The 26,652-nt window shown below is 38.9% G+C and overlaps 2 protein-coding genes across 4 annotated transcripts in view; both read right to left on the bottom strand.

The window, feature by feature from the left end:
• Positions 1-116: 116 nt before the first annotated feature.
• sfxn5a (sideroflexin 5a) lies at positions 117-20,661 on the bottom strand. Its single transcript, XM_071498840.1, has 14 exons — positions 20,504-20,661; positions 18,290-18,358; positions 16,086-16,163; positions 15,766-15,792; positions 13,594-13,648; positions 13,042-13,067; positions 12,885-12,938; positions 12,030-12,086; positions 11,828-11,893; positions 10,794-10,884; positions 7,405-7,520; positions 7,151-7,236; positions 3,004-3,121; positions 117-1,544 (listed from the first exon to the last, which is right to left on the bottom strand). The coding sequence occupies exons 1-14, from the start codon at positions 20,549-20,551 to the stop codon at positions 1,467-1,469; spliced, it is 969 nt and encodes a 322-aa protein (XP_071354941.1). The 5' UTR covers positions 20,552-20,661; the 3' UTR covers positions 117-1,466.
• Positions 20,662-22,076: 1,415 nt separating this feature from the next.
• rab11fip5a (RAB11 family interacting protein 5a (class I)) overlaps positions 22,077-26,652 on the bottom strand; it is a 30,147-nt gene continuing 25,571 nt past the window's right edge. For all 3 annotated transcript variants that reach the window (XM_071498835.1, XM_071498836.1, XM_071498837.1), the window contains 2 exons: positions 26,300-26,456; positions 22,077-25,162 (listed from right to left, as the gene is read on the bottom strand). In XM_071498835.1, coding sequence (XP_071354936.1) covers positions 24,905-25,162; positions 26,300-26,456 — 415 coding nt within the window. In that variant the 3' untranslated portion in view covers positions 22,077-24,904. The remainder of the gene's footprint in view (positions 25,163-26,299; positions 26,457-26,652) is intronic.

Below are 26,652 nucleotides of genomic sequence, written 5' to 3'. Positions count from 1 at the left end.
TTCCACTGATCTGCATGTGGCGTCTTGTCGAATCACGCTGCATCGCAGCCTACCGTGCTGCGTTCCCTCAGCAACCGTGCAAGCATACTATTCGCACAGATCATGACAAAAGATAATACTTGAAAACAGAAAGTTTATATAAATCAAGTGCAGATACATACACAAAGACAAAGTAGCATTCAGAAAAAAAATTATAAACCAAAAATCCCCTTTTAGTTTAAGTCTTAAAAATACTCTTCTTTTTCTTATATTTGTGAATATTCAGTATTCAAAATACTGTAAATAATAGTAGTAATTTTTAAAGAGTAAATGCATTTTAACTGAGTTGGAAGAAAATCTAGAGGATGTCTCCTTGAAACCAGCTGCAGTTGTTTTACTGCATGAGAGTGACTCAGCCTCCAGATTCCAGTGAGACGGAGCCAAAACTAATACTAGGATTTGAATTTACTAAATAATGATGTTTTCAATACCTGCTTTTGTGGTAACGAAAACCAAACAAACCCAGTGTCACATTCTACTCGGATGGCTTCAGATACTGATCTGTTTTGAAAATTAACACAAAGTTTACTTTATAAACTAGATAGTAGAGCGATACTTTGCAGAACTATCTGCTGTTACCTATTATCTGACTAGTATTTTACAAAAACAACTTTCTACAGACATTAAATCAGAGTTTCCCAGCACTGGAGTCAAGACCCTGACAACTTTCGTTTTCTGACTTCTCTCTAAACTTCTCATGCAATACTGTAGATTTACGCTTTCAAGTCTCTAAAGATTGTGTCTATGAAATGATCTGAGATGTGAAAATCACATTTTCATTCAACAGCACACAGTTACATACAATACACAACCTCTGACACAAGGTTATAGAGACAGTGCACTGCTTCATATTAAGGGATGAAGAGGGGGGAAAAAAGGTTGGGAAAACCCTCAATTTTAAACAAGAAAAAAAAAAAAATTGTCATTTATCCTGATTTCATTCACAGTATTTACAAAAACAATCTAACCCACACCTACAATCATTGACATGTGTCCTGCCTGTGTTTCCTCATGTTTATTAAAATGAATCTCTAGTTAATTACCTGTTCACAGTGAAAAAGGAAAGGAAGCTTGTAAGCTAACTCAGCTAGCTAGCCCAACCAGGATGATAGCATAGCACACTCTAGCTACATCATAGATATAACAGATGAAATGTCAGACTCCATGATAAAACCATGATAATACTTCCTGAGGTGTCATGACGTTTGCTTTCCGATATCACAAGATGTCATTGTGATATTTCTTAATTAACAACCACTGTCTTGGTGTAAACAACATGTATTCCCAACATGAACCCCCGCTCCCTGTAAACATATGCTAAATCCTCTGAGGCTAATGCAGCCAAATGTACCATAATGCATTCTCTGGCAGCTTGAACCACGCTGAGCAGCAGGTCCTATCTTCATGTGTCGGGCTGGAGAGATCACTCACAGGCCTTTATTGTATGTCACAATCTGGCAATCTGTTGCCATGGCGATCTCCGGCTCTAACTGACTCACGCTGATCTGTGGGAATCAAAGCAGAACAAAAAGGTCAATAGTGCAAGTGGATATATTTGGCACATGCTGTCAGATATGACGCTTACATACTGTATGTGTATGTTGAACATGACTTAATCATCCACACGAACAGCTACTTAAAGCTTTGAAGCCATTTCATTTGTAACTAAATAATTCTTACAGGCTTTAAATGTTCTGTATTTACTGCTAATGTGCAAAAAGCCAATTTGGCAGATTAAAGTCTAATTTGAGGTTTGCATCTCCTAATATTTGAACCAGAGACAGATGGCTGTTGGAGTTGGAGGCAGAATCCTAATCAGGCATCTTGGTAGGTGTGAAATGGGGAAGTGGGACAAATTGAGTAGGCGGGGGGTCCAGGGGAGCGGGGCATTCATGTTGCTTTTTGGGGAGCTCTTTTTTTTTTTCATCTGTTATCCTTGCGAAAGTGCAAAAAAGACTTGTGAGAGAAAAACAGGCCCCTCTGTGGAACGGGAGGCAGCTTTTCACAGGACTGTTGGCGGCACATATGTCTGAAGTTTTTTGCCATATGGCTGTCTGAGCTATTTCCAGTGGTAATTAAATCCTAAACATTTTAAAGCCAGAGCTGATTGGCTTGTGTCAGCAAGTCATTTGGCAGAGAGAAGACAAAGAGAGAGATGGAGTGAAAAACAACATCATGCCATGGCCGTTTAATGAGTAGAATGACACATACTGAGCCAAAGAGGCTAAAGTTAGATCGCAGCCTGCTAGCCTGGATGGCATCAATGACTGAAGGCAATGGAGACTCTGGGCAGATCATTACAGAGCAGGTTATGTCTCAGAGGGCTACGCCTCATTAGGAAGGAGCCTCCTTAAAGCTCAATGGGAAACGTTGAAGAGGTCAGGAGACTCCGGTCATCAACATCAGTCACTGAAACTGAGTCATGGCAGATCTGAGCTACGCTGTTAGCATTGAAAGAAAAATGAACAAGAGCAGCTCGGGATCAGCAGATACGACACTGACTCTGGTATTTGATAAGTTAAATCATATTCGCTCCGACTGATTTTTCTCTGAGCGTCACCACTGAACATCACATGGGCTTTGTGGTAATCACAGACATTCAATATCATGTCCGTTGTGCTTATCTTCAACTGATATAATCGCAATCCTGCACCAACCTATATAGCTCATGAAAGCTTTTACATTAGCTTTAGTGTCTAGCAGCAACAGCTGTTTGTTTGTAAAACATCAAGGCAGATACAGAAAATCCAGCAGTGACACCACAACTACTAAGACACAAAAATGTAATATTCAACAGTGGAAAATCCACAGTAGTAGACCTGTTTGGTTTTACCGACTCCAAAGCAAAGATCACTTAAGACCAAAAACAACAATCTCACAGAATAACTTCAGACAAAGCAGTTTTAGAAGAATGATGCGTTAATTGATGTCCTATTGGAGGTAAGACATTTTGGGATGATTCACCTGGGACATCTGTGGGAAGAGACTGATGGCGAGAGGCAGAGCCAGGCCAAAGGCAGCGAGACACACCAGACTGTGGATGGGCAGGACGAGCCTCCGCTGTCTCTGCAGGAGAGGGAGTCTGGTGGGACACAGAGGAGAACACTTTATCTACTTTACACTAAATGTACAGGATACACAGGGGGTTCAGTGGTGAAGACGTGTGCACCACAAAACTTTTAAACAGTTCACGTTACAAAGATTTGTTCAGTTAACATAGATACTGACCATTCAAGTAATTCCGGCATTTAATGTAATTTTCTAGACCAATCATCGAGGCAAACAACTATCTCCTAATAAATAAGGCCTCCAGGAGATAAAGCTATTATTTTTTATGTTAGAATACAAAACAATTAAAAAGAGTGAACCCTGTCAATTTATTATCAGATGAGGTTATGGTCACTGTGCAGAAAACATCTTGCTCAGAAGTAACAACTTAGTGATAAATTAAGCAAAGTATTCAGTCAATTTGTCATCTAAAATGTAGGGACATCGAAACTTATTGACATGAAAATGCAATTAAATGATAAATAATACCCAGGCAGGACATCTCCAGCTTGACATGATTCTGCGGAAATAAAAAGAGCTGCACAATCACATTTACCAGACAGGTATCCTGTTAGCTAAATGTCTTCACAACATTATGAAATTAGGTAGATGAGTGCTTAATTATGTCGTGGGAATGACACATTCCTCTGATGTGGATCAGTAAGTGAAGAGCTCAAAGTTTTCTATTACGAATAAATGTGAGAATATTAGAAAACACATACTGGCTATTACACGACAGGCTCAGTGGCATCTCTTTATGAACTTTAAGCTTGAGAGAAACCATGAAGAGCCAACCTTCAATGAAACACATCATTACACTGTAAAACAAAGCCGTCTCCTAAATAGCACTGAGTGCAACCATTTAAAATCCAATATTTTGTCACATTCAACACCATAAAGCCATTTGTTTAGAATTTTATATTGTCATTTGGTTAAATGACCCTTTTGTCTGTATAATCCCTTACGCCTATTCAAAAAGCTGTTTTCTGTATTTGAAGAGACAGATTTTTTAAAGGGCTTTTACATAGCTCTATCTCCAGAAATACATTTTCTCTCTCAGCCCATATTTCTCCTCCCTCCTCGCTGCCCTCCGTACGATAATCCCCTCTTCAGTGTGTGGGACAGCGAACTCAGCAGGAGCTCGAGAAAGAGCCGCTCCATCTTTCCTCCACCAGCGACGCCTCTCCCCCTAACGAGGAGAGCTACTGCCTAATGAGGGAGCTCATTAACACATATGGCTGCCATGGTTTAATTAGGCTACACACACACATTGATATACACACAAATGTGCAGATACACATTCTAGGGAACTGGATTACAAAGAGAAAAGTGGAGTTGTGAGGTATGCGAGATGCGAGTTATGAGGGAGGGAAGGTTTGGGCACATGTGTAAGTCTGAAAACCTTCACATCAGATGAAAAACTTCATTTTATCTCAAGTGAATGATACAGTTTCATACAACACTGGCTTCATTCACATGCTCTGAATATCCTGAGTGGTGGCCATGCTGAGGTCTTACTCAGGTGTAACTGTTTGCATGAACCTCTGAACAAACCACATCATAGAACATCCATGGTGGCTTGTGTTGTTTCACAAACAGATACAACACTGTTACTCAATGAGTATGAAAAAAAACACCACAATGATCAGGTAACAATAGTAGGTGTAAAATAAAAGCAACGGAAATAAAGACATGATCAAATATTTAATTTCAGCGCTAACAGGACGCCTTGTGAAGGGGGGGGTGTCACATGAAAGTTGCTTCTTTGTCAGCAGCAGAAAAAGCTAATGTTTAAACACTGTAGCTGTTGTAGAGATTAAATCTTAGTTAATAGTTTTCAATAATTAATAGATATTGCAACAGCATATTCAGCACATCTCATATGCAACATTAAGAACAGATTCTTCCCAACACTTGATTAAACCAACAGGATCAAACTGCCACTGAAACAGAAAGTATAATCTAAGATAATAAAACTTTGTCCAGCCACTTATTAAAATCCTGTTTTTTTTTCTCACTCAGTTTTCAGCTATTCCTGTGTTTTTGTCAGTTTAGAGAGAAAACGTTGATAAGTTCATTTGACAAGTTTGGTGAAGTTGCTAACTGAGATACACAGACTGTCGCTTGAACTCAACACCTCATCAGGTGACTTGAGGATTTCGGTTAAAGGAATAGTTCGACATTTTGGGAAATGTCCTTATTCTCTTTCTCGCTGACAGTTAGGTGAGATGATCGATTCCATTCTCATCTGATAAAATATTAAGATGGAACCAGATGAGCTTAATCTAGAGGTAATCTACCTGCCAGAAAACAAAACAAAGCACACTAAATAATGTTTTAAATACGTTTTTACAGGTGTTATGTGCTGCTCAGTCTTTCTGCAAAGCTAACCTAGCATCCCCTGGCTCCAGGGTAATATAAATACCTATGCTTAATATCTATAAATATGAATTCAAGATGTCAAACAGACCAAAAAACCTAAATCGGTGTTTTCAGAAGGTCTGCAACCTCACATGAAGGACAGAACCTGCTGTTACTGAGCTAAATCTGCTCTCAGCAGTGCAATCCATCATTGAGGGGCCGCCCAGGGACCCATCTCTGTCCCCTTGTTCTCGCTCCATTGAGAGCCAGTGAAGGCGAGCTGACATGGAGGATAGCTGAGCACTACTCACCTGCATCTACAGCCAACCTTACAGCTCCCTGCTCTCTCTCCGTCTCTCTCACACACATACTCTCTCTCTCTTTCTCTCTCTCTCTTGCCGTTCAGTCATTCAGCTGCCAGGAATCCCAAACACACCTGGGCAGCTGGCTTCGCTGTCTGAGCCCGCCTGCTCGGAGCAGTCGGGACAAGTGCTGTCAGGGATTTACAAAGATGGCTGCATTCCTCGGCACACCGCAGGAACAGTCAGGACATCGATCACGGGATGTCCGTATAAACACATTGCATCATTAGGGCATCATTACGGTCATATCACACAACATTGAATCTCAGTGGTGGCGAGGGTTCAGTGACTCTGTGGGCTTATCAAACGATAGCAGTTCTGAGGACAAAGGAAACTGTGATGTTGAGATATTTATGTTTTTGACTAAAATGTTTTATTATAAATTTCTTAATTGTCATTTAATTAGGAGTCGGTTGCATTTGTGAATTAATCTGACTTTCATTGTAGGAGAACACCAAAAAGGTTTCCCACTTTTATTGCCATTAAAGCTATAATTAACTTTTTAAAAAGGAAAAAAGCTACTTTATAACACTGATAATAGCTAAGGTACTGAAATCATTTGTGCTTCTCCAAATGCTGGGTGCTTGGATTTTTTGTCCCATGAAACATCCTTGGGGGCACATGAGGCGCTGCAACGTGTGCATCAGCAGCAGCAGCAATATCAGAATTTGAAAGAGAGTCTGTCTGTCCGTCTGTTTGAGCTGAGTTCCACAACAGCTAAATGGACAAAGGAAAGGGCGCCGCCTATAGAAACTAAAGCTCCATCAGATGAAACCCCAGGGGAAGATAATGGGTTAATGTTCAGGAACATGAAAGACAACTGTCTCCATGCCAAAACAGCTTCCTGCTCTGTTTGACGCAGATGTGGCTACACAGGATGTGAAAAATAAAACTAAATCAAGAAGTTAAAAAAAACAAAAAACAACTCTGTTTGGACCAACATTACAGGATGAACATTAAACTAATACAGGCCACTGTCAAGACCTTAAAACATCTGTTAATTATATAGTGGTCGAAAGACACTTTTTAACATAAATATATAACATATACAAACATTTTCTATAAGAATCCCTTAAAATTGCTTTAGAAAGATTGCAACCAAGATATTTGCTGAATTGGACCATTTTACAGTTGATGCTTTTTAAAATCTAAAACATATTTTTGACATTACTACTCTGGATTTTCTCATTATTATCAGCCGACATATACACTGACACCAATATAATAAGATAATGTCATCTGATTTATTGGTTGAATCCTAATATTGTTTCCCTCTGAAGTCTAAAGAGGCTCCTTCAGTGTCTGTGATTAAAACTGTGAAGTGATAAAGAGTTTCTTACTTTTCCAGTACAGCCATGATCATGGGAGGGAGCACCAGGATTGGCATGGGCAGCACCACTCTGGTCAGGGCTGTCTCCAGAAGTGCCTGATATAAAAATCATAAAATGACATGTTAAAGAAAAAAAACAACAACTCAATTTCAGTCAAGCTCATACTTAGGTGTGAACTTACATTACAGCATTTATTGATCAACAATTACGAAACAGAACATGATAAATTCACACCAGATATGATTAAGAATAAATCAACATACATGCCTGGCAGCTACTTTGGATGTTCCCACCACGTTCCCGTTGTTGTCGAGCACGCTGATGCCCTCCGACAGCTCGGAGTGTCTCATGAGCACCACATTACAGACGTTTGCACTCGCTGTACAGAGGTGAGAACATCGTTACAGATGAAAGTGAAATTGACATATTTTATTATTTCACAAATGAGCATATTGTCTTTTCACCCTCTGGCTCGGGTGCAACATGAGGCGGCCCGTAGTGCCGTTGGGGCAGGAAGGTGTTGGGTTCTTTGCTCAACACGACTGTGGAATTAAAGGCATTAAAAGGATGAATCTTTTTTTAATCTTTCATGGTTTAAATAGTAGCATCGTCATACTGATTTAATTGGTAATTAATAGAAGAAAAGAGGACATTTTGCTAATTTTTCCCAAGAGAATAATTTCAGAATTTCATTAAGTTTCCTGTGATGATGAGATAACTATTTAAAGATCAAGACAAAATGTTCTGGCAATATTTGAGGTGACAAAATCATTGGCAAGACAAACTGTTTTCTCATGATCATGAAATAATTATTCTGTGAATTTAAGCTCCAACATTTTTAGCGATGCTAGCGTCGTGGCTCTAGAGTCAGTAATGATGGTCTGAGGGTTGGATGGGTGGTCCACCACTTGGGTCCAGACTGAAATATCTATCTACTGGATGGTTTCCCATGAAGCTTTGCACATTCATTGTCCCCAGAGGATGAACCACAATAATTTTAGAGATCCCTTAACCTCACACCACCAGGTCAAAATCTTAAATCATCCAATATGTTGACTGTGGTTTAGCGCCAACTAGCAAATGTGGTAAACACAGTAAACATTATACCCATTAAATATAAGTAGATAATGTCATGTCAGCATGTTAGCATTTAGCTCAAAGCACCACCGAGCACACTCTAAGTCCAGCCCCTAGCATGGATGCACTGACATATACATTTGGATCACAAGGTAATGATATTCAAGAAAACACCTTTGCCCGTGTCTTCTCTTGCCTTCTTTATAAAACTACATCTTTATGGTAAAATAAAAGAAAAAACTTTTACTCACTGCTGTAACACTATAACAAATGTAACCTTGACAAGTGAATGAAAACATCACAGATTTGACACCTGTAACTGCACCTGAAGACACTGAACCCCTGCTTGTTTTACTCACTGAAAACCCCAAAAGTGTAGTTCATCACTTCCATCTCATTTGTGCCATAATCCACAAAATTAAACCTCACGCCTCTGTGCGTGTCTTTGACTCAAGCAACAGTCAAATCAGCGACGCACAATGCAACAAAGGTGACTGACAGGTCAACAAACAGCAGTGTTGTACCCCCTGTGATTTATTCACGCGAGCCAAAATGAACACAAATGTATGTTAATGCAGATGATCCTTTCTCCTTGACTCTAATAGGAAGAAGAAAAACTCATTTTAGAGAGTTTAGTGTTGGTGCCGTGAGCCTTTTTAATTTAAGACAACAGCGTTCAGAGTTATCTGTACTAAAGGCTGCAGGGCTGGCAGGTCGCTTTGTGAGGGGAATTCAATTGATTGAGCAAATAGCTCTTTTTACCTACAAGGGATTTTTTTTTTGTGCAGACCAATTAATAGAGGGAGAGATAGTAGGATTTTGGAAAGGAATAAGAAATACTAGAAAAAAACAGATCAAAATTTCAAAAACCTGTTTGTAATTAAATTAATAAAGGCATCAAAGTAATTATAAATTTTAATTGATTATTGAAAAGCCTGCACAACTAAATGCTGAAATATGAGGCTGTAATTTCTAATTATTTGAAATAATTACATTTATGTACATTCTAATTGGCATCTAATAACTGATGGAAATACATCCAAGAACTTTTCACATAATTACTTCCTAAATATCACAAATAATGACAAACATTTTCAGAAGACAACAAATTAATTGTCCCCATAAATTTCTGCAGCATGGTTTTCCCTCCAGTTAAGGTCTTCATACTCTAAATGAGTGACAGGCCGCTGCTTGATTAGGTTATTACAAATAAATCTAGCCTTAAGTAAGCAAACAAAATCAAGCGGGTGAAAATTCAAACAGCACTTTGCTTTCTCTCGCTTCAATTAGCGATTTTAATTACCTTTTATATAAGGCTACCAAAACAACAACAGCAACAACAATGAACAAACAGAAATCAGGTAAATGAGGCCTTGACATAGACGCCACTTTAGGGGTAATTATCCAATTTGTTTGCGGCAGCAGAGTTCTAACGAGCAGCCAATTACCAGGCAAAGGCTGCGCTGTAGAAACCTGTTGATTTAATTAGAAGAACCGCCATGGTAAGGAAGGGGGGGCAGGCAAACAATTTAATTACGAGCCAGCAGCCTGGGGCATTCTGGGACACGGGTCTATACCCCTGGGTGTGACTGTGTTTGCGAGAGAGGGGCATGAAAATCAGCTTTGTGGCTCCACACGTCTGACAAAGCGAGCTCACAAAACGCCTCTAACCCTGCAGAGAGGAAAAGGGAGTGAACCGCTCAGGTGAGCTCAGACTGAGGTTTCTAAAGATCACAGAGCAGGTCGAAAGAAAGACACGACATTTAACAACACTCAACATAAGGATGAGTTTGTACCGTACCTGAAGATTTATGTTACACATCGAAAGAGAGAACAAGCACCAAAGAAAACCGGCATGAAAAATCCAATGTAATTATTATCATTATTATTTTTAAATTACATGTACTGACATACATGACACTTTGGTCCATTTGTTGATAAATCAGATTGATACCCAGGACATTTGGGACTGACAGTGACAGCCATCAAAGGACAATCCTCTGACTTTTCATCCAGCGCCACAAACAGCTCGATGCTCCAGTTTCTTAGTTTGTGTCAATGTAGCAAAAAAATTAAAGACCAAATTCTTGTCAGCCACGTGTAGTTTTAGATTATTCTAATCACAGCATGCTAAGTATTCGTATGTTCGATTAATGGGGTAATTGTTAGCAGTTCATTCCATAGCTTGGAACCAATGTTAGCTCAAGGGCCACTTATTAGCTTTTTCTGTGGCTGTGAAATGGGAACATATAGTAAATGTTGGTGTGATAGCATGTTAACGTTAGCATCCTCACGTTAAGATGCTATATTTTATACACTAAATGTCATCATGCTCACAAACTATATTCATACTAAAACACTAAATATTACAACAGAATTTTTGAATGTTAAAAAGGTAAACAAACCACAAAAAATCTTTCAAAAATATGAAAAAAAATGTAGGATTGTTTTCAGTCTGGTCAGTACTTCAAGACTAGACCAAATCCACAATGTGAACTGATTTCAACTGATATAGATCAAAAGGCCACTTGAGTCTTGAGCTGATGAAGGGTTTCTCAGAGCTGTTTGAACTCACCCACTGCTGGGAAGGGGATGAACCTCTGCACCAAAAGCCTGGTCGTTGGGCTGAAGCGGCTTGCTTTCTTGATTAACACATTCAACCCGACCTAAAACCCAGAGGCACATGATACAGACTAATCAGACTCTGATTCTGTTTTTGAAATGGATTAAAAACAAAAAACTGTATTAGATACAATGATAAAAACAGAATATTTGGATAACTATTGACTATACAAACTGAAACATGGTTTCAGCACAGAAAAGCACTGAAACAAAAAACAAGCGTCCAAAATGGGAGAAAAGTGACAACAAATTTCTGGCTTTGTGCATAAATGATTAAACAAGTGACTTCACTGTATTTCAACACACTAGAGGGCTGTTATCGAGGGGCTATGTGCTTTTTGATAACACACCGCCGTGCCACTCCAGCCTCCGGCTCTCCCGAGCACGGTGGGGGGTCGTCACCAGAGCAGACGTTTAATTGGAGAGCTCCTGCCCCCCTCCCGGCCTGTCGTTCCGCCCTCCAACCACCCCGTGAGTTTTTTTTCTGTGCTTGTTGCCGTTGTCAGGCCTGAGAGCAGCAGCCGGATGAGCGCCCAGCGGGACCAGTAATTGGCTCGGTTTGAGCCCCACGTCCACGCTAAGGGTTGAGTCAGGCAGGTGTGGGAACATGTATTTTACTCTTTTGACATTTGAGTCTTTGATGACATAAAGGTAAGAAAAAACATTCATGATGAGGTATTTTGAAATCTGGTATTCAAAAGTTTATGCTGATATTCAGCTTCTTTAAATTTCCCCGTTTGTCTGTCAAAATAAGTGAAAACATTTGATTTTTGACCAAAAAAGCATCTGAACCTGCCCTCGGACCTTTAAACTCTGTGCTGAAACCCAGCAACAACCATACAAATGAGTGTGCAAACAAAACACAATCTTATTACTGATTTAAATGTATATACCATCTACATCTAAAAGGACATAATGGATTAATAAGTGACTCAGTTATTGCTGTACAATGACATTATTAAATCAGTGGAGTCACAGCGAACTCACAGCAATGGAGACCGCACTAGTCACTGCTCCGAGGTATCCCTGGACGAATTTGGAAATTGGAGCTGGCTAAAATAAAAGTGACAAAGAAGCGAGAAAACAATATTACAACAGTTCATGCAGCTCAGACGACAGAAAACTGTTTCTACATTTGGTGTCTGTCCAAATGGGACTTTATTTGCCTCTTTAGTACAGATCCCGTTACCTTGGAGGCGTTGCGGTTACAGTAGTTAACGCAGGCGTTGTGACTCTGGTTTAACCACTGGTAAAAGTAGAGTGAGACAGAAGAAGATGAGCTTGTTAGTAAATGTGCAGATACACTATGTGTGCTATATTTAGCATTTTCAACATTTGCCTGATTAAAGGTGACGCCCCTGTATAATAAGAGACCACAGAGGTTTATTGTTGATCTTGGGAAAACATCTGTGATCAAATAATCTAAACTCAAGGTTCACTCACTAGCTTTTATCCCACAGCTCTGTCCTGTGAATGAAACTATCAAAAGCTCTGGAAGAAGCTAGAAATTAAGCCTTGAGTTTAGTTTAATATTTTAATTACAGAAATCTAGACACCAGCAGTCTTTAACTCACACCAGCAGTATTTCTGTTGGCTACTTTAAACCAAAAACAGGTTCTCCATGAATCCTTAAGCTTGCCAACTGATTACTCAAAATTTTATTTAGAACAAACTGCTAATATGCAAAAAAAAAAAAAAATCTGCGTTTTTAACCAATGTGTTAAACATAAAGCATTGTCACATGGATGAAATGTGGATGTTATTATTTCATCATTGCATCAATGTTAATGAATTGCCTCTTCTTGTCAGAATGCTAATTTTGTTGCTATTGTTGTCACTTTGTCATATGTTTGTATTTCTCAACCTGTCACTTCACTGCTTCTAGAGCATCTTGCCAGGACTACTGTTGAAAATTGGCCGACGGGCCAACACTGGAAGGTTTTCAGAAATGTTGATTAACGTCTGTTGTCTTTATAAATAAACAAATGAATGAAATGGAATTGAAGGCAGCCTGAGTCTCACTGGTCAAGATGTAGGAATTTACCTGCCAAAAGATAGTTGATGCCAGTGTTTGATTGGGGAGGAGGAGGCCAACAACCTGCACAAAGATAAAAGTATATTTATGTCAATGTACAATATGGACAAGTTAGAATAAGTATGATGACTGGCTTTACTCAAATGTATGCACAAGACAGTCTTACCACTGGTGTGCCAAATGGGATAAAACCTGTTAAAAGACAGACTCAGCATGATCATCTTACACTCATAATTTTTTGCTTTTAGGTTATTCAAATTTAATCCAAGATTATTTGTTAAGTGGTTTTCCTCTAAACCCCCCTACCTTTATTCTTCTGGGCAGATTTCTGTACTTATATTTGTCTGACATGAACTTTGTGTTGGTCCTAACATGTTAATCGCTGCTGTCTTTTCCTCCTTTTCTCCTCCCTCCTTCATTCTCTCTCCCACCCTCTCTCTGATGCTTCAAAGTCGACCTTATGAGAAAGGTGAGACTTTGAGACTGGACCAAAATACTTGTGTTTGCTTCTTCAGAGGCCTCGAGAACTTCTCCGTCACTGTGGGAGAGAGATTTTAATCAGCGCCCAGCTGAGTGTGACCTTTTCCAGGCCTGAGACAACCTGAAGAGCCCCGTTGAGCTGTGACAGTTCCCAGGGTGAACGACGCCTCCATGTTGGACCACATAACAAGCCCCTAGATCCCACTTCAAACAAGGCTTCCAAACCAAGCTACTTCACCTGACATCCGAAAGGGCATGAGGATCTTCTCCCCAGTGTCAGGGTGGATGATGGCCTGTAATACCAGCATAATGATTAGAATCATACGGTGATGAGAACTGGATGATTTGGGTTAGTTAAGTTCAAATGAATTAGAGAGAGAGACCTTCGCTGTCGGGTTAAAAACTGAGGGAAAGTTTTTTGTGCTATTGGAAACAAATTAATATCATATGTTGTTTAAAGTTCCTGAAATGTGTGCACTGGGATATTTTGTTGAGAAGCGGTGCCTTTTTTTGCCGTCGTGTTTCCTGAGTCAACTCACTGTTAAGGTTGCACAACCTCATATTCAACAATATTCTGAAAGCTTTATTCAGTTGTTATTCATTGTCACATGTTCACCATCTTAATTAGTGCGCTGGCATGCTAATATTTGCTAATTAGCATTAAACGCAAAGTGGAGCTGAGGCTGATGGGAGAGTGAGAAGTTTTGTAGGCGTTTGGTCAAAAACAAAGTATTTGATTTTACCCTGATGATGGCGATACTGCATGTGGCAGTGAGTTTTTATAAGTCATCCAGAGGGAAACATGAGCGTACACATCAAATTAAATGATGGCAATCAGTCCAATAATTAAAAAAACCCACATATGTCAACTTTATGGTGATGTGATGAAAAGTCAGGAGGTCATAAAAGTCTGTAGTTTCATCTGCTGGGGAACAACGCGCCAGTTTTTGTTGATATATTTCAGTCTAAAGCAGTGGACCTACTGATATTTTATTTATACACACTCCCAGCTTTAATCTCTAGTATTGTACATAGACAACGTTGTAGTCTTTAATGTGATCTATTAAGCTTTATTCATTTGTACCAATAGCAGCATTTTAAGTTTGACCTAAACATTAAACATGTATATATTTGTGCTACTGCAGCTCATTCTAATTAACTTAGATATCTATTTGTTTGCGCTTCTCTTGCACAATTAAATGCCCAGAATCACCTGTATAAGCACTGATCAAAGTCTGAGGGGCTGCAGCCTTTGATACTGACATATAAACTCACTTTGGATTCATTAAGTCTATATAAGCTTTTGGTCTTTACTTTTTTTTTATTTCTTTTTTTACACATTTTCTTTTTTGTGTGTTGATAAGCTTTTCAAAGTCTTGTCATATGTGTGCGCCAAAGACAAACAACAGCACACTATCCTCTCTGCCACAAGATAAGACAGATAGAAATCTCTATAAGCAGAAAGGCCTTTTTCACAGCAGACATTTTGATTTCTCACAGTAGGAAAAGCACAGTTACAGTTACTAATAAACACGACGGCTTCCTTCTATCAAACTGTCTTAAAAACATAGCTGCTGCTGTCTCTACATTACTGGATATAATTTTCTGACCTACTGTGCCTGCAAATCAATGACTCTTTGAGATCTTTCAAAGCTGGCACTTACTACTAATTGGCACTCTAGTTAGTGTCCAGTGATTTTTTTATTTTTTATTTTTAATCTAGTTACTTCCCCATTAAAGCCTTTTTTAATGCTGCATTTCCATGCTTCTGTTGACTTTGTTGTAAACTTGTTGTGTAAACAGGTGGGTTTTCAGATGAAGTGCAAAGACTGGTGTCACTTAGTTTGCCAATTCAGAGTCAGAATGAAAAAAACTTTACTGATTTGTGCAGAGAAATTGCTTTGTTACAACTGCTCAACACTCAGTTAGGAACGAGGAAGTAAATATGTAAAAAATTACTATAAAATGATAATGATGATAATAATAAATACACTGTGAGTAGAAAAATGTGCAAAAAAAGGTGCAAAAAGTAATGTTCAAGTAGAATCACAGTGTGCACAAAAGTTCAAAAATACAAACACGTGAGTAGATTTACGTTAAATTAACCGTAATGTGCAATGGTAAACTGAATGTAAAGTGTAATATTAACAGGAAAATTAACAGTAGTTAAATAGCAGAGAACTGATGGAGATGTTCAGGAAGGAGAGGAACAGTAGAACTGGAACTGTTCTCAGTGGAACAGTCATTCTGAGTCTCTGGCTGAACGTGCTCTTCTGGTTCGTGGAAGGAAGATGTTGTCCGTGTGTGTGTGTGTGTGTGTGTGTGTGTGTGTGTGTGTGTGTGTGTGTGTGTGTGTGTGTGTGTGTGTGTGTGTGTGTGTTATTAATTAAGACAGACAGACAAATCTTACCTGCTTTATTTTCTGAGCTTGCCAAAGCTGTAGAGAAAAAACAGGATTAAAAAGTCAGTTGCTGACAAAAAAAACTTAAACCTTTATTTATTTCTTGGTTTATTTAAAAAGGGACAGTGGACAGTGTAAACTGCTCTGAATACACAGAGAAGATATTTGTCTTATCCGTATACTGTTTAATTTGCTTTCCTGACCTCTAAACACCTCACAAACACCTGATGTTGTCTCCCTGCTGTTGACCAATCAACACACTTCCACTTCCAAAGACTCACTCACTGGCTCATAAATGAGTTTGTCAGCTCAGATCTCTGAGTCTTTACCTGAGCATCTGTCACTCCTGGAGGCAGAGCCCCTTGTCTGAAACGGTCGAGCAGCTCAACGCTCTCCTGAAGTCCTTTCTGAATGGAGAAAAAAGATAAAGGGAAAAGTTCAGTCATGACAGTTACTCCTGGAGGTTTTTAGTCATCTCAGAGATGTTTTTTTCTCCTCCACTATTTAAGCCACATGACTCAACGTGCAGTAATTGTGTTTCGCCAAATCTTTCATGCTGATTTTCAGTTGACAAATGAGTTTGCTAAAAGGTAATGAGCCGCTTTCTGTGGTGTGATCATTGTCCTAATGCTGAGCAAAATACAAGGTCATGTAGCCCAATTTGTTCTAATGAGCCTGCCATCTGTGTGTGTGCGTGTGTGTGTGTGTGTGAGTGCAGGTTCTTTTCTCTGCATTTGTGTGCGACAGTGTTAGGTGTGTATTTTGCCTGTCTGCATGTAAAGTTGTGTGTGTTTGTGTGTGTGAGATCATACGCAAAATCACGTCCAACCCTGTTCAACTCTCATCATTAGGGGCAAGTTGAGGCTACGTCTGGCCCAGTAGGGTGCAGGGTGTGTGTGTGTGTGTGTGTGTGTGTGTGTGTGTGTGTGTGTGTGTGAGCGCACACTCTTCCCCCCTCACAGCTGCCCCACTTGTCCACACCTCATCACATCCCAGGAGCTACTGCCGCTATTACTGTCACCAAAGAGCCCGCTAACAGCTTCATTACCCAGAGCTCCAGAGCACTGATGACTCCAGGAGCAAAATTACCACAACACAACTGAGACCTGGGGAAATGTTGGGATGGGCCGGATGAGCGGTAAAGTGTTTAGAGACAACGACCTGGAAACCAGAAGGTCACAGATTTGATCCCAGCCACAGAGAATGTTAATATATCAGCTATAATCAATAAGTTTAAAAACAAATTCAAGAACATTTTTAAGGCTGAAGTGACCAAGTGCCAATTCAGAGCCTTCTTCCTCCTCCTGTAAATGCTGAGCTCTATGATGGTTCATGTAACTTTAAGTAAAACTTAAGTTAAATAAAGGTCAAGTGAGAACAGAGAAGTCAGACTTTATACCTGCCTTATAGTTGCTTCCTTGAACTCTGCAAATTTCATCTGAATGTCTCAAAAACGGTGACGGGAGAGCAGGGTAACACCGAAGGGAAATATACGTAACATCTTCTATTTCTGTAACTTTATATTTTTACTATTTTGCAGCTCTTGGTAAGATACTGAAATTTTGTTATTCTGCCTTTGTGGTTTTCATACATTAGCTCTGCTACTTTGCAGGTCTTGATTGTACACTCTCAGTCTGTTACTGCTACTTGTCTCCACTAATTGCACTAATTGCATGTTGGCCTGTGATGAAAGAGAGATCTCTACTCTTAAGTTTTCTTTTGTTTTCTCTTTCAAAGTCAGTGGTCTAAGGACAGAGGGTGTCATTAGACCCCTAACAATATGTGCATTGTTTTAATGTACAGTTTAGAGAGCTGAAAACATGAGGTCACACCAGGCTAGCCTCTGTTCCACTTGCTTTTGTAAAACAATGCAATCTTTCAACTGGCAGCTGCTATAAGAAACTGAAACCTTGGTGATTTTAACAAAGTTAATCAACATTTACTTTGTGAGCACAGAAAAACGACTCTCTGACTCAGTCGTGAGCTCACCTCTTCTGTCGGACCACAACATTTAGCCAACAATCACCTAGGGCTTATGGGAAATGGTGTTTGTTAAAGGCTGCTAACATACTTAAAGCAACATAAGATGATTTTTCAAAAAAACAAACATCCTTATCTAAACGTATAAAGCAAACCACACGACAAACTGTTAAGAAAGTCTCTGTTCCAAGGCTGTGGGACAAATAAATACCTGTGACTATATTACTGTCATACTGAAAAGATTTTGAATGCATTGTTTTTTGTTAGAGTGACAGAGCCTCTATCGCTCTATAATCCCTCAAATGCCAAACAAAAGATAGCTAAATAGCAAAAAGCAGCGCCCTGATACGATCCAAATCCTCAGACCAGATGAGATAACCTGGGCTGCATTAGTGAAAGAACAACTCTTATCCCCGCTCCAAAAATCTAGCACTGAGGTGCCATGAGTGTGGCACGTAGTCCCTGTCAGCTCAACAGAAACTGTCTGAGCAAAACGCAGATTAAAAGATGGCTCAATTCAGTTTTCATGTAAGGAAAAATGAAATGTGTGTACCTCTGTCACAAAGAGGGTGCTGGGGTCAATCACATCCAGGAAGTGTCTGAACCGACCAAAGAATGTGTTCTAAGAGAAGAAGAAAAAACACGATTAAAAACATCATCCTAAATGGCACATCAAAGGAAAATAAATCATTCATTTTGTTAAGGTGGCCATTTATATCACTAAAAGATTATTTTTCATCTAAACATCGTTAGCAGAAGGACTTAAACAAGCGATAGGAGATGCATTATATGGTCATTAAAAGTTTGCATTTTCAATATGTAATGACTTCAGTACCTGAGTTGGGATGAAAAGTTCAGAAAATCTAACTTTCCATCTAATATACAGGTAAAATAAGTCTGTTTTTTATTCAAACATAGGCAGCCAAATCACAATCTGGATTGTTTCTTTAAGCGGAGCGAGTCAGACCGATTCCAGCTGTCGCCCAGTCAACAGTGATATTACAGCGTGCCAGCTGTTTTGACACACCAGGTGGAGCCTGCTCATTAGTACCTCTGGCAAACTGTTTCTTATCTGCATCTTTTAGGGGCCCAAATCCACTCACACCATTTGCAATCAGTTTTTATAATGACTGTACCAGAAACACTTTTCGATCATTTATTCATTACCGAGCATACGGAATAATTTCAGAAACTCAGCAGCACACCACGCAGCCCCGAAAGCCCCCCATCCCTCCCCAACGTGAGTTTAATTACACTAACTGCTAATTTGGATGGAAATCTGGTATCTAACTCACTGCTGCGCCTTGTGATTTCCTGAGCATATGGATGGTTGGTAAAAACATGGCGTGGGGGGGAACAGCTCTCTAAATCTGTTCAATTCTATTATTCACCAGTTTGAACTGACACTGGTGAAACCAGGGGACCCGTTTTACCTTTGATCCAACAGCTTGCCACTGGAAATGTTTTTACCAAGACTTCATCTACATACATATGCATTACAAAAGTGATATTTAATTATTTTTCACTTATTTTGGAAATGCTCTCATGTGCATTATTGTAAATTGTAAATCAAAACCTTCCTGTATCTGTTTCTTGTTTTGAACACGTGTTGCTTGGTTTCCGTGTAAACATCAAAAATATAATGAAGCACTACTATTTTATTAAGATGATAATTATACTGGCGAAATGCCAGATTCATAACAGTAAATTTACCAACAATGATTTCATTTTGTCTTTTAGAATACGCAAACAACACTTCAGTGAAAGAATGCATGACCTCCAACATTTCTTTTATGTAATTTTATGTGTGTTATATTTTCCATTAGTCTTTTTTTTTTGTAAACATTATGTATGTTGCACTTACATAATGTTGGGAGACTCGCAAGAGATAGATTCAAAGAATATTGGTCAAAATCAAAGCAGCAGAAGAGCTGTGTTCATGGTTCCTAGTATAAGAACCCATTAGAACTTAGAACCCATTCGCCTCTGAACTTTCATTACAAATCATGTCCAAACTGACCAAGAAGCTTAAAATGCAGATAAAATGTTTGTTTCCAGAGTGAATTTTTTTTGCATAAGTACCTTGGGATTTTATCACAAGATGCGTTCAAGGTTCCAGGTAGTTTTTGAATTTTCATATTATTCTCAAACTGACCAAGAAGCACCGAGCTAAAAAGCAAAATATCTACATTTTTAACATGAGTGTAACATGGAGCCACAGGCCCCAGTGGAAGTGGTTTAAAATTATTTTAAATGGAGATGAACGTTTGAGGTTATATGAATGTAACTTTGTTAGCAGCACTTTCATAATCATAATTTAAATTTTGTAACGAGATTTGAAGGTTGTTTTTTTATCACGCGTTGCGTTCAAGGGTCCGAGTAGTTTTCGACCTTTCATATCATGTCCATGCTGAACAAGAAGCTTAAACACAGACAAAAGATAAATATGTAGAGTTTCAACATTAGTGTAACTCTGAGCAACTAACACCAGCGGATGTTGGTTTCAATTATTTTAAAGAGAAAATGGCAGCTTGGATTTTTTTACCCCGCGCTGCGTTCAAGTTCCAGGTATTTGAACTTTCCACCTGTCCGCCTCTGGACGTCATGTGATGTCCCAGCTAACTGAGAAGCTGAAATATGGAGAAAGTGTAGTAGTAGTTTCCAGAGTCGTAACGGCCTGTTTCAGGGCAGAGAAAGCAGACTGCTGCCTGCACACATGAAGCTGACTTCCTGTTGCACACTTCCGTCGAGCTGAAAGACAAAGTACCTGGTCGAAACGGGACCTGCCATGCTGGAAGGCCGGGTACTCGGACATGCTGCCGCCTCCTCCGTGTGTTTATATGAAGCTTTTCACCGACGCCTCATGAGGCTGCAGCTGCAGGGCTGGCGGTCAACGATCAGCTGTTCACTGACCGGGTTGCATTAAGGGTAATGTAGTTTTATCAGGCCGCTCTGACGGGACAGGATAGGAGAAAGTGGACTACACTTCCCAGGAGGAGATGCGTTGTTTTCATTGTTATAAAGGGGACATTAGCAGGTTAAGTGTAAGTAAAACAGGCCAAAGGGGCTTTTTAAGTTGTAATGTTGAAGCACTGAGGGAGGTGGTTGTGTTTAAAGGGGATCACATAGCCCCCTGGTGGCGTCTTTGAAGGCAGCAGTAGTCACTTGTGCAGGGGTTGGACAAAAAACATAAGAAGCGTAAGAAATGATAATTTATCATATATATGAAAGTCCACATATTAAACTCATATAATTCACTATATCAAATGTGAAAATTTCACATATTGACAAATTTTCTATTATTCTACATGTGAAAACATCAATGTAACATTTAAGTGACTTTGTTTTTATATGTAAATTTCAGATATTTTACATGTGACAAAAATGCCAGTAATTAAGGGAGGCAGTATTTCTGCAGCAGTATGTTATTCCTGGCAATGTGAAGAGGGCTTTCAAACAGCAATTACACCTTCATGAAGGGAAATAAAATAGACAGGAAATATTTTAGAGTTAACGATAAATAAAATATAAAACATTATAATAATTATGAAAAGTGGAGTGGTTATTTTAGACGGTGTTTCTGAAATCCTGGCTACACTCCTACTTGTGATACTGTTAGTGCCCTATGAGAACATACATCATAGGACAGATAAACTATGTTCAAATTAGATTCAGTTTAGCTTTAATTAGATTTAATTAAAGGTTGTTGCAGCATTCAACGTCTACAACACATTTTCTCAAATCATATCTCCAGTTTACTTGATTTTTATTGGCTCTCCTCACTAAAGTACTGATAGTACCTCACAGGTAAAACAGGTGTAATCACAGCATTTGTAAGTTGATTACCAAACAGTTTTGCCTGTGAAAGCCTAGGTGCCATTCAGATTAGACATTTTACATTAGATTGTAGGCAGTAGACATATCACTGTGATGAAATATGTTGGACTTATTTTTTGTTATTAATTAATATTTATATTAATTAAACAGAGAGTGGTTAGATGTGAAGCTTGAAATGCATTTAAGGGTTGGGTTTTAACAATTTATCAATTATTTTCCAAACTTTTTTAATAATTCTGTTAAGATGTAGATACAACAAAATATGTAAATAACTTTACAGTAAAAACCTAAAATCTAAAGAAAAACTGAGAACTAAAACTAAAAGTTTGTTTAGTTAAATGGCCTAAATATTTTATACATTTTTCTTTGTAAATTAAAAGAAGAACTGGTTATCAGAAACCAACCCTAAACGCAAACATGGAAACTATTTGTAAGACTTGCACAGTCTCCCATGCAGGAAAACACACACAAAAACACCCCAAAGAAAGATTTACAACCAAACATACAGTGAGCAAGAAACACAAAATATTCTTTATTAAATATACAAAATTTGTGAAACAGAATTGCATCACGAATTGTAAACTTTCCAATCTTACATACTACCTTAAGCACACTCCACCAGCTACACAATCAAGGACAAAATACAATCAATTTAAACTTAAATAAAAAATTTTAAAAATGGAAGACATGGAAGGAGGACGTGTATTCTTGCGCTTCATAAGTGCTGAGTCACATTTAATATGTCTCTACAGTCATCTATGCACTTGATATTGCGATCGCACAGCAGAACTGAGATGACAAGACGCGTTTGGATGTTTTCTGTATGCTTCAAGCTCACAGGCTAGTCGTCATTGTGGTGTCGAAGTAGGCCGAGTGCTTAAATCACAGAGCGATTAGAAAGTGCAGTACGGTGTAAAGTAGATCTAACTATACCAATATCAGACGGACAGGTACAGTAGAGTTATGTTCTGATGATTAAGTAGTGCAAAAACATCCACAAATGCTGTTAAAAGTGGCATCATATCAGAATACTTTATGGTGTATCAATCTGCTCCATAGATTAAGTTTCAAGGCTTTTTTTTTTTGGCATTTCACAGGAAAAACACTGTTACTGCTCATTTTCTACTGGTATGCATACATTTTATTTTTGTGCAGTGCTCTAAAAAATATGATAACAAAGCATCAGAAGAAAGTAAATAAAAGGTTTCAGTGAACAGATGGCTTTTCCTTTTCAAAACCTGCCCCAGGCCCCGACAAGTAAAATGAAGTGCTAGATTTTTAATGAATGTCAAAACAAAAACAAAAATAAGGCAGCATTTGGCATTTCAGTACGGCATATATGCTTTAGAATGCGGTATATATCCCTTTATAACACCTGAAAGCTGTAGCGCTATGCGTGCTCGAGCAGATGTGACACAGACACAGAGGGAGTGGGAGTCAAGTACCAGCACGTTGCAGGCATTCTCTCAATGTGGTGGAGGCCGTGTCGATAACACACACATGGGAAGGCAGAAGCAGGAGATCAGAGAAGCTGTGATGGCTCATCTTGATACTGTTCGGATACCGAGTGACACTGTCTTCACCTGATAACACCGTGACCCCATACAACAATCAGTTAGCTTATGTGGCTGAGCATTATGGGTAATTTCAAGACATGCCCATAGAACAGAAAGAAGAAGAAAAAGAGGAAAAAAGGGGAGGGAACAAGCAAAAGATAAACAGCACTTGTCGTTCGTGGGAAATAAAACCATTCACTTGCTGGCTAAGAACACTTTTGAACATTCATGAGCTACAATCAGTTCCCAGTAATGTGCACGTGACGAGGCTGAACTCTCACTCCGCTCATTTGGTTTGTGGTTTCAAAAACTAGCCAGAGCACTCGGTATTTATCAGGGAACGTTTGTAGAGTGTCAGTCCAAAACAACATATACATCACCTGGAAGAGGTGAGGCCCTTCCCTCACAGAGGTGTCAATCATTACAGAAAGGCCTCATAATAAACACACTGATGAAACAGAAACTGTTTATACGCGTTTTCTACAGCACGTTTCAAGATTAAAGTTTATTTACTTTAGAACTGAAATGATTGGTTGACTGATTGATCATCAGAAAATTATTACCACAACCATGACCCTTTCTCTGTTTTAACCATAGAAGTCAAATACCTTTGGATGGCTTTTTGCCATTTCACAGACTAAATGATGAAGCAATTTGTCGGTTTCAGGTCTAATTTCCTTCCCTCTTGGCAGCCATTTGTTTAAGTTCATTGCAGCTAAGCATAAAAACCACCTGTAGAAACTTGAAACTTACCACACTGATCATTTTGTTGCCTAAATATTGTCAGTGGTGTGTTACCATTGTGTAATACATAAGTTGTGAGCAGGGTCTGGACTGAAAACTCTCCTTTTTTGGTGTATCCTGGATGCTCAAAAATAAAAGTCTCTTGTTTTTCCGCCAGAACTGGTCAATTGATCAATTTGTCAATAAATAGAAAATTAGCTGTTTTTATAAGATACTAATTGTTTTAGCAATTAGTTACACTACATTACACTGAATACCTCTGAGGTTTGAACTATTACTTGGATGATATAGAAACTTTGAGGAAGTCATCTCACATTCTATGAAATTGTGACATTTATCACTTTTTTGTTTACGTTTTGTAGAGCAAACGATTAATCCATTAATTGAAAAATAACAGGTGCTGCTCTCAACTGCATTGCTAAGACAAAATCAACAAAGCTGATGAGTAGTAGATACCCTTCTTGAGACATCTTCAAGTCTCTGCAACTTGATTTTCATGCTGCACTGAGATAAATTGAAACCAATGGCTGCGTCTAAAGAAGGAGGCCAGTGTAAAAACTGATGGTATGCTACAGTAACACTTTACAGGAAGTGTATATTTTTGAAACAAAAATAGTTGGATATACATTGTTATGGATTGAAACTCTACAATTTCTCTCTTTTCTGTTTTTGTGATAGAAGTGACGTGAGGTGAAAAGGAGGAATCAGTGTTTCTACAATCAGGACCCCAAAATGGAAGAATCTAGGCTGTAAACCCTGTGTGAGCTTTAAACCAACTGGCTGTGTGAACCTGAAAACAACCTGAGGACCCTCTACATTCAGAACCGCCCCCAACCAAACCCTTTGAAGAGAACGTGTTTCAGTACTGTAAAGCATGCCGACTGGAAAACATCGCCTCGACATCTCTCAGTGCCTAAATAGTTGTATCAAAAAGGACAGCATAGCAGTGAAAAGACTAAAGAGCTGTTGTGGAGGTTAGAGTGAACAGATGAGGATTGAACTGCAAACCCCCCCCCCCCCGCGCGACTTCGTCACTTGAACTTGGAGCGCACTTGCAGGAGAGTGGGCTTCTGCTCCATGATGCGCACCAGCAGCGTGTCAATGTAGTCCTCCAGATCTCTGACCTGCGGCTTCAGCTTCTTCAGCTCCACCTCCCGCTTGGCCAGCAAAACTTTCTGACGCTCAAACTCCGCCTTCTGCCTCTCCAGCTCCGCCTCCCGCTGCACCAGCATGGCGACCAGTTCGCTGTGGGTCAGGTGGTAGTACGATCCCGCTCCCCCTGTCAGAGACTAAGAGCAGAGAGAGAAACAGGTGGAAGGCAGAAAAAAAAAGCTGAAACAAGTTACGGTAACAAGTACGAGTGTGAAGTCTGCACTGATGTTTTCCTGTTGATGGAGTTTAAGTTTCTAAAGGTGGAGCAATGGCTGCAGTCACTGCTTATACTGACTAGGATGCAGTTATGAGCATATAATTTGTCTTCATATTGTCTGCTTGGTTGCATATTTGAATGCACATTTGAATGCATTTAAATGTACCTCTGATCATTGTTTATATAAATACATACAGCATATGAACCTACATTTAAATCACTGTTTTCTATATGAATTTATATTTAAAATCACTGAAATTCTCTCTTTTATTAATATTTGTATTTGTTATTTACATTACTTTCTGTACTCAGGTCTCACTTGTAAAGAGAAAGACCACTTGTGAGCATGATGCAACAACTGGATTTATTTTGATCAATATTTCAATGTTGTTAAATTAAATTAAATTAAATTAAAGGATCTGTCTTCTGTAATGACTGAAAAAAAAATAATTAATGTCAACCAGAGACAGAATTTTAATGTCCAAATTACATAAAATATAAATTGGTTGGATTCTTTAACCAGTAATGCATGTCATTTATCTTTTGTTTCTTATTACCTTTTGTTTCAGGGAACAATTTTATTTATCAGATTTTAATTACACATCAAAACCCAATTATTAAAGTGTAAGTTATGACAGTAGAAACTTTTAACAGGACATGAAACACAAATCATTACACTTTCATGAAGATACAACAGATTTTTGGTCATGTTAATGGTTCATTGTAATAATTGCCTATAATGATACGTAGATTTCTTTTTAAATGTGCCTCTTTTTTCATTCACTACTCCCATTATTACATTTACCTTCCTTTGTTTCAATGTAGGTAAAAATTGATATATATGTTTAGTTAAATAATATTGTTGTGCCTTACCAAGGCAATGAGTGTGAATTGAGAAGTGACATTAACAGTCATCTTTCATATAAATCATTTAAATCTAAACACAAGTCATGATTACTAAACCTGAAATACAAATAAATACAATACTTAGTGCCATTTTCTATGAAGGGCAGTACTGCAGTGTTATTCACATAATGATAATACAGGTATACTGCACCTTCTTCCTTTCTGTCTCCTGCTCGCTGAGCTGGCTGCTCTTCCCCGGGTGGATGGTGGACTTGAGCTTTCCTAGGCCGGTGGCCAGCACTGACCGGCCCTCAGTCCGCTTCTCCTCAGCCAGTATGGCAGTGGTCAGGGGCTTCACTGGGTGGGGGCTGGAGAGGACAACCACAAGAAATGCATACAGTCAGGTATTCCAGCTGATCCAGCAGCAAAACCTCTGCGGCTGTTTCAGGTGACGTAATGGACTCAATCTGATTGCCACACTGGAGGTCTACAGCTCTTTTTATTTATGTATCACCAGATTGTACAAAATTAAACAGATGAAGAGGAACTGAATTTAGTGACTAA

Source organism: Trachinotus anak, unplaced genomic scaffold (genome assembly GCF_046630095.1).
Source record: "Trachinotus anak isolate AG129_WGS33_773 ecotype Australia unplaced genomic scaffold, CSIRO_AGI_Tana_v1 ptg000015l, whole genome shotgun sequence".
Classification (NCBI taxonomy): domain Eukaryota; kingdom Metazoa; phylum Chordata; class Actinopteri; order Carangiformes; family Carangidae; genus Trachinotus; species Trachinotus anak.
Note: the sequence above shows the minus strand (reverse complement) of the source record. Positions and strands in the feature narration are given on the sequence as shown.

Excerpts from the sequence above, each read along its gene's own strand:
- sfxn5a (XM_071498840.1), bottom strand. The coding sequence starts at position 20,551 with ATGTCCGAGTACCCGGCCTTCCAGCATGGCAGGTCCCGTTTCGACCAG. Across the intron at positions 15,793-16,085 it reads CAGGAGTGACAGATGCTCAG|CTTTGGCAAGCTCAGAAAAT; the intron begins GTAAAGACTCAG and ends TTTTCTCTACAG. Across the intron at positions 12,087-12,884 it reads CATCAACTATCTTTTGGCAG|TGGTTAAACCAGAGTCACAA; the intron begins GTAAATTCCTAC and ends TACTTTTACCAG.